A 9,337-nucleotide genomic window follows, 5' to 3' on the forward strand; every position below is an offset into this window, starting at 1 on the left:
TTTTAATGTACCCTGTTAGTCCCCTTTCAATGTTATTTGATACCGAGAGATTTTATGAAATATTTTCACCTTAATTATTTGGGTAGTTTAAGTCCTAAGTTCGTGTCTCCATAGATGGTCAGTTTACTTGAAGAATATAATGTGTCAAATTACCTGGTTTCTGTTTGATAATATGCAGAGCTTAGTCGTGTATTTACCGAGAGGAAATTCTCTTATAATAATAATAATAATAATAATAATAATAATAATAATAATAATAATAATAATAATAATTTATCGGAGTTCTGTGCAAGTGCCGGACATTCGCTTGCTATGTGGTTTATGGTCTCGTTTTTCATATTGCACTTCCCGCATATGGGTGAGATGTTTATTTTCCATCTATCTTTCTGTGAACATTTCTGGTCTTAGGGCTTGATCTTGTGCCGCTGTTACCATTCCTTCTGTAGCCATTGCCGTGTTTCATCGCTGGCCAGTATGTGTCTATGGTCTCGTTTTTCATATTGCCACTCCGCATATTGGAGAGATGTTACTTTCCATCCATCGTTCTTTGAACATATTTCTGGGTCTTAGGGCCTGATCTTGTGCCGCTGTTACCATTCCTTCTGTAGCCATTGCCATGTGTCATCGCTGGCCAGTTCTTTACTAGTCTGTCTTGTCGGTTGTTTTGATAGGTTGCCAGTAGTCGCCAAATAACTTCAAAACGTCAGTACCAGTTACACCTAAATTAATTTTAGAATATTTCCTTCGTAACTGACCAAAAGAGTTCCGAACGTCAGTCTCGTATAGCTTGATTTTTGTCCATATTAGCTGCTCTAGACAATCGCAATTTACTAGGAGGTCAATTTGGACATTGTCTGGCGGTTATACTGTTACGAACGGTTTTAGATTCTCAATGTGTTCTGAGGTAACATTAACCAGTTTTCTCATGGCGGACGTCAAAGGCCGTTTCCAGGCTTCAATCACGGTTGAGGGTGGGGTAAACTTGACAGTTTTTCTTACGGCCACGGTTTAGAACAAGTCACAGTCAGCGGCGCTGCGCTGCGTTGGAAAAAAGTGGTCCTCAGATATCCCTTTGTTTCTAATATTTGAGACGACCGAGGAAATTTTCTTGAGCCAAAAGTGAATTTCTCGAGATAACTGTAATACTGTAAGTTATATTTTAAAGTATCTTTTATCTATGACGTTTCATATATTAATTCTATATATATATATATATCATTATATATATAAAAAAAAAATATATAATAATATAATATAATATATATATTATATATTATAGATATATTAGAATAATATAGATTAGATAGATAGATAGATAGATAGATATATAAGTATATGAATATAATGTTAAATTCCATTAGTGAATAATATACATACATTCTTTATATTGTATTCATAAGTATGCCCGAATTTACACATGCCCGTAATGATGCACAGATATATTCATACATTAATATGATGATCGGTGCTTGCTAATCCGGTAAAGAAGCTTTATAAAAAAATATGATAAGCATATGCATATATATGCACATCTGTATGTGTATATATACGTACACATACATATATGTACATATCTGTTGTGAGTGTGTTTGTGGACAGGTGCACGTAAGTATACACGTGTTTTTATGTATGTATGTCTGTATGCATGTGTATGTGTGTTTGTGTGTGTAATAGTAATGGTCGCGACCTATGTAACACAACTAAACACTAACCCAGAACAAGTCCCTATAAGCTCAGGTGTTAAGCAGGTCCGCCTAATCACAGGTGAGCGAAGATAACCACAGGTAGGGCACCTTTCCCACACCATATAGCGTATGGGCAATAACTCCTGCAGATCCTCATAAAAAAAAAAAAACCCTCACGCCCTTTTGGCGTATAAAAACGAAAGTGACCTTGATATGGTCGGCATACCTCAGGGTCGGTATCCTTCAGATGTTTTATTGAGACAGCTGCGATCTTGGCGACCCAGTACCTGAAGACGACGACGAGTGATATTCAAGGTCGCCGTGGAATCACGGGTTCGATTCGTGCGTGGGCTATAAAAAAAAAGGGGGGGGGGGGGCGGTAGGTGCAACGGGGAGGGGGGTGATTAAAAATGAGAGTTGGGTTAGATTTTTTTTTTTTTTTAGGGTGGGGTTGGCTATGCAGGGTGTATGGTCGTTTGGCTTGTTTATCAACAACAACAACAACAGCAATGTTTACAACAGTTGGTCAGTACCATAATGAAATTCATGATGGGTAAAAGATATGAAATTCTTTATTATTATTATTATTATTATTCTTTATTATTATTATTATTATTATTATTATTATTATTATTATTATTATTAATTATTATTATTATTATTACTAATTATTATTATCATTATTATTCATGGGAAAACAAAGATAAAAACACATGTAAGTATGACTATGCAGACGAAAAATAATGAAGATGAATAGAACTTTCAGTAATACACACACACACACACACACCACCTCATATGTATGCATGCATGCATGCATGTATGTATTGCATATATATATATATATATATATATATATATATATATATATATATATATATATATATACACACGCGCACACACACACGCACACACACACACACACATACATATATATATATATATATATATATATATATATATATAAAAGTGTGTGTGTGTATGTGTGTGATGTGTGTGTATATATACGAATACATACAAAAATAGCTACTGATTAATAGGTATTAAAAATAGTAAGAACAACGGGATACGTCTCTTCAATGTGTATAACCTAATTGACAAGTTTTTCTGGTCAAAGATTAATTAATTCTCTTCACATCAAAATACAAATACAGAAATAATCGAAAATAATTCAAATCTCTGAACGTATTTTGGTCAAGAAAAACAACGAAGCATAAGGCGGATGTGACTTATGCCCAGACAGATTGTTGTAGCAATCAATCATTGCAAGGAAAATGCATAGAGATGATAAAGCCATTTCCAGTTGAAGTGATTGATTAGCCAGTCACTGGGGGTAGGGGGAGGGCGGTGGGTGGGCGGGAATCTGACGTGAGGGGTTGTGGGTTACAATAAGGCCAGGAATGAATTCATTCGTCTCTCACAACTATTTACCTTAACTTGGTAAAAAGCTGTTGGTACCCATTCACATATATATATATATATATATATATATGTGTGTGTGTGTGTGTGTGTGTGTGTATGTATATATATTTGTGTGTGTCTGTGACAAGTGCTTGATGACCTCTTGTAATACTTGGATTATAGCAAGATATGGAATGAGGCAACAAAACCTGGTATCTGAGAATAGGAAGTCATGATAACGGTACCAGATAAAAGCAATCTGACTGAACGAGGTAAATAGAAAGAGGTATCGTTCGCTCTCGCGCTATCTTGGCAATATAAAAATATCCACTAATCATTTATTTCTGAAGGTTGGAGAAAGAAACTGATAAAAAAGCTTAAGAGTCGAAGAGGCCGGTTTCAGAAAAGGCACGAGTCCCACAGACCGAATATTTGGGTTAAGACTTGTTGTGAAGTAGTGTATGTATTTTAATGCCCTGGCAGATCTGGGCGTCAAGAGAGAGAGAGAGAGAGAGAGAGAGAGAGAGAGAGAGAGAGAGAGAACAACTTGAAGTAGCAGTAATAAATAAATATAATTGAATATGACTATACCGGATTTGACGATACCCTTTGGCACGTTGCTTGCCAGTTTTAGCAACATTGAGAAATCCTTGATAAGGAAAATAGAGAAGACTCTATACAAAATGAATGGAGCTGATGCAGCAATCCTTTTTAACAAGACTTGATTTAAAAATCAGCCACTGGTGGCTGCCAATTTAGATATGTGAAGCTAATTGAATTAGTCCATGAAATATGAGATTGGAAGCTCGAGAAGAACTTTGATCTGTGAGAGATGAAGCAAAAGAATTATATGAATTTAGGAATTTCACGGCTGTCTTCGTTACGGGGGCGTTGGAGACGATGACAGATTCGCCAGTTAACAGGGATGATGTCTTTTTTGGATGATTATCGGTTATTTTGTATGGAGAAACCGGCCTGTAATGGGGGGAGGCCGTTGTCGAGGGGTGTCGAACGATCCCCCTAACCCCAAATTTCTGGAAGGTCATATTTTCTGTGACTCTCCATTTCATTGAACTGTACTTACAGAGCAATAAATAACAATATTTAGTTTTTTCTGCCAAGTTTTTGTATATATAATTTTTTTTTATTAAACATTAACATCATTCTTTAGTAGTAGATAATACAATAGTGATAATAGGAATATGATATATACCTATATATACAATGACATTTATAGAAGAAAATGTCCAGTTTTTGGAAAAAGACCACCCCTCTCTCCAATAATAATAATAAAAAAAGTCTGCGTACGGGCCTGAGGAATATAAATATAATAATGCTTATAAACCATTTGCCCTTAAGCCAGCTTTCGATAGGGACACCAAATCCTTAGATGACCGTTGCAAAACATGGAAGCATTTGCAAAATTACTTTGCTCAAAGGAAGTGTCCATTCCCAGCTTTGGCTACACATACCAATCCCTTTTATTTACTCTCATTCTTCTCCAAAAGCGAGAGCAATACTTCAGGGCAAAGCGAAATCGAAAGGACTCCACCAGCAGCCAACGACAAGGATTCCTCAGTCCTGTTTTTTTTTTTTTCGGCAGGACAGGACAGGACCTGGGCCAACTTCGGTAAAATTCCCTCCATTTGCATGAGTTCTGCACTGGTTGAGGGAGAAAAAGAAGGTGAAGAGGAGGAGGAGTGGGAGGGATAAAAAAGGGCAAGGAGAGTAGAAAACAGGACCTGGAGGAGGAGGAGGGGGAGGAGGAGGAGGAATCAGAAGCAAAGGATGAGGAGGAGATGGTCCTACCACTAGGAGATTGGCAGTGCTTAGACAATTACTCCAGAGACCTATATAAAGGACGAGCATCCTATCCCAGGACGCACAACAGCTCAATCCTCAGAGGCAAAGATGAAGTTCCTGGTAAGTAACTACTTCTAGAACATCAGTGAAGTTTGTCAACATCACGGAAATGTTGATCGACGTGAGATAACGGTCACAATTTGACTTCTTCTAATCCGTTTGTTTGAAAATTTGGACGATTTATTTCAAATGACTTGATAATTTTTGCATCAGCTGTTTCTCAAACCATAGCCCCATTAACTTGCAAAGATATTAATTCTCCTTTCAGATTAATGTATTTCTTGCGTCATTCTTACGTCAATCTTGTGTCAAAAGTATAGTGATTGAGGAAGAATTCTTTGGTCTCTAAAATTCATAGCTTTTATTGATATACAAAACTATATTTAGAACGTTTTGCCCTTTTTTATATCTCCTTGCTGTCCTTTTGCCTCGTGTCTCTAGACTTATTTATTTATTAAGTAATCTTGTCTTCTGTTTTTTTCTTACATCAATCTTGGGTCGAAAGTTTAATGTTTCATGAAGAATTCTTCAGTCTCCAAAAAAAGTCCTGCCTCTTATTGGTATATGGAAATTATGCTTTTTGCCGTTTTCATTTTAGCTTCTTGTTGGCCTGGGGCTCGTGGATCTAGATGCATTTACTTCTTAAGTAATCCTTTACATCAATGTTGTACAAAAAAATTTTAATGTTTGATGAAGAATTCTTCAGTGTCCGAAGTTCCTGCCCCTAATTGGTATAATGGAGATTATACTTAGGACTTTTTACCATCTATTTTAGCTGTTTGTTGTCTTTAGCGTCGTGGCTCTAGATTTATTTATTCCTTAAGTAATCTATTTTATATTATCTTAAATTGATTTTGTGTCGAAGGTTGAATATTTAAAGAAAGATTCTTCAGTCTCAAATACTTCCTTGTCCTTATTATTCTACGAAAATTATACTTACGATTTTTACCTTTCTCATTTCAGCTCCTTATCGCCCTTGGCCTCGTGGCCCTTAGCGCCGCTCGCCCTTCAGACGACATCGTCGACTTCGAGCTCGACAACCAAGAGCAGGAGCAGGAGGGGCAGCCAGGAAGAGCCGTCAAGGGAGAGTACTCATGGACCGCTCCTGACGGTAACGAATACTTCGTCAAGTACGAGGCTGACCGCTTCGGCTACAGAGTCGTCGAGGACAACGTCGTGCCAAGGACCTTCCAGGGAGACCAGCCTGATGACGATGGCGAAGGCGACGACGACGACGAGAATAACTGAAGGAGGTCTTAGGAAACCTTTTAGGAATTCTTAGGAATCCTGAGGAATTATGTTGACGGACGGTGCAGCACTGAACAAATTCTTCCTCTTCTTCTTCTTCTTCTTCCTCTCTTATTCCAGAAAGTCATTGTCATGTATCACCAAGTGAGATTCATAGAGGTTCTTATATCAGAGTTTATAATTATATAAATATATAGAGATATATCATATAGCTAAAATCTTGTTTCTGTTTTCTCCTTGTGTTGGTTTTGTGGTATAACTTAGGGAGAACTTATATATATATTATATATATATATATATATATATATATATATATATGTGTGTGTGTGTGTGTGTGTGTATATATATATATATATATATATATATATATATATATATATATATACATATATATATATATATACTATATATATATATATATATATATATATATATATATATATATATATATATATATGTGTGTGTGTATATATATATATATATATATATATATATATATATATATATATATATATAAAGAGAGAGAGAGAGAGAGAGACTCATTCCCAACACCTACGCAGTTCCTGACTACCCTCACCTCCCCAGCCTGGCTTCCTAATATATTATCTACTTGAAATTTACCTATAGAGATTTCAACCCCAGGTAAAAATAACAGGAATCAATAGAGTAACGATTATAATATAATATGAACACTGATAATGATAGCAATATAAAGGGAAAGCACAGTTAATGATGACGATTGTTATAAACCCGAAAGACCTTGATAACAGCCAGGCAGAATATGCTTAGCGAACAGGTCTCACCTGATGTGTAAGGCATAAGAGAATATTACTTCTCAGTTTGCAAGGAGTTTAACCTAAGCTACAGCTTGAATGTTGAATAGTGTACCTGGTATTAACTTGCTCTTCCTGTATTTCCAAATACCCTTTGTAATTTCTTTCATATGTGCACCATATTCTTTGAAAGCTTGAAAACACAGGACTTTTTTTATAAATAACCTAATGTTGTATTTTCCGAATAGACCACGGAAGGTGACTAACAGTAAGCTAGTGTTAGTTACTGGGTATTAAAACTCTACTAGCATAGTATACTGTCCTCATCCTAGTTTTGGCCTTCTGTAACAATACAGCTCCTAGCCCTGTACTCGAGACACCACAAGATAAATAAAAACCTTTAGAAAAATCTGGGTAGACCAAAACAGGGTTCCTAGTCATTTTGTTCTTTAATGTTTAAAAGGCTGTTTCTTGTATATTCTTCCATTAATATATAACATCCTTTTTGGTTAGTCTGTCAAAGGTTTGGTTATAGTAGCAAAACCCTTGATAAATGGTCGATAATAGCCCCACCATGCCGAGGAACCTTGTTAATGCTTTCAAGTTAGTGGGAGCTGGATAATTAATTATTGCCTTTATTTTACCTGCTTGCATTCGCAGTCCGTCTTCACTAATTACATGACCCAAGTATTCTGATAACTTCATCAGAAACTGACATTTCTTTAATCTAATCTTTAGTTCTGCCATTCTTAATCTTCCTAGGACCAACTCTAATGTATTGAGATGGCTTCTAAATCTTTACTGAAAATTATTTCATCGTCTAAATATACTGCAACATTTTCTATATCTCCCAGAATTTTTTACATTAATCTAACAAATGTCAAAGGAGCTTATCTGAGTCCAAATGGCATTGCTTCAAACTGTAAATGTTCTTTATGTGTGCTGAAGGCTGTGAATTGTTTAGCTTCTTCATCTAGAGGTACTTGCCAATATTCACTAAGTCGATCTAAGGATGAAAATATTTCGGCCCCTCATAATTGAGCTAACATATCTTGAATTACCGCATTGGCATCCTATCTGGAACTGCGTTGGAGTTTAACTTTCTATAGTCTATTACAAGTCTCCAACTGCCATCTTTCTTTGGAACAAGTAACAATGGAGAATTACATGGAGATTTAGTAGGAATTATTACTCCATCTCTTTTCATTTCCTCTATCAAATTATCGACTACGGTTCTCGGGCTTATTGGTAATCTGTAATAAAGAATAAAAAATGGCTTGGCTCCATCATCTAACAAAATCTTATGCTGTAAGACATTTGTTCTTCGTAATTTATCTCCTTCTACAGCTATTATATTTATGTATTTCTCTATCACCTGAATTAACTACTTTCTATATTCTGGAAAACCTGTTTTATTTACTTCTGATTTATTTGAGAGTTCTGGTCATTTATAGAGAAAAATCTTTTTCTCTGATTATTCTCTATTGTATGGTTTTACTCTACCCTATCTAATAGTATTTCTCATAGTTATCATTACAATAGCATACTTGAAAAAACTGAGTTCATTCTTTCCGCAGAGCTGGTCTCCTACATTATTCCTAAAGAATTACCAGAAGGAAGACATCTGCATGAATAGGTACATCTAGATATGTAGTTATCTGCCTGCTTTGGAAGATATCTTCTATTACAAGTATGCTAAGGGACTTACCATACTTGAAGGAACTAAATTCCTTCTTTCTGCAAAACATGTCTTCTAGATTATTCCAATAGAAATACCAGAGGGGAGACATATGCAAGAATGCATCTAGATATCCAACAATTTTCCCGCTTTAACAAAGGTCTTCTATCTGAAGAGTCTTCATCAAGGGACATAACATACTCGAAGAAGCTATCTTCTTTCTGCAGAGCCGGTCTTCTAGATAATTCCAACAGAATTACCAGAGGGGAGACACGTGCAAGATATGTAACAGTTAATTATCTGCACAATGTTAATTTTGTAAAGCGAATGTGGGCAAGAACAAATAAATTTTGACTTTTTATTTGAAAAAAAAAAAAAAAAAAACTTGCATTTCACGTCAGTGGCTCCTGTGAGGTTTTTTCACTGGATTTCCTCTATAGCCATTTTTTGGTGAAAAGCCTTAGTGCTCAAATTTCAAAGTTTATGTTTATATTTTTGTATTAAGAGAATTATTCAAATAATGTAAATTATTGAAATGTAATTGTATTTTTATAATAAGAGACAAAAAAAAAGTTGTGATGATTTTGTACATAGTTGTAGTACTTAAATATCATTACAATTCTATTGTGTACGCATATGATCATAGAATTTGCCAAATGTTAGCACTATTGACTGATTACATGTAATAT

At 35.4% G+C, this 9,337-nt stretch overlaps 1 protein-coding gene across 1 annotated transcript; it reads left to right on the forward strand.

The window, feature by feature from the left end:
* The first annotated feature begins 4,856 nt into the window (after positions 1–4,856).
* LOC135214082 (cuticle protein CP575-like) lies at positions 4,857–6,415 on the forward strand. Its single transcript, XM_064248193.1, has 2 exons — positions 4,857–5,009; positions 5,913–6,415. Exons 1-2 carry the CDS (start codon positions 4,998–5,000, stop codon positions 6,195–6,197), a joined length of 297 nt encoding a protein of 98 aa, XP_064104263.1. The 5' UTR covers positions 4,857–4,997; the 3' UTR covers positions 6,198–6,415.
* Positions 6,416–9,337: the final 2,922 nt, after the last annotated feature.

This window comes from Macrobrachium nipponense, chromosome 19 (assembly GCF_015104395.2).
Source record: "Macrobrachium nipponense isolate FS-2020 chromosome 19, ASM1510439v2, whole genome shotgun sequence".
Classification (NCBI taxonomy): domain Eukaryota; kingdom Metazoa; phylum Arthropoda; class Malacostraca; order Decapoda; family Palaemonidae; genus Macrobrachium; species Macrobrachium nipponense.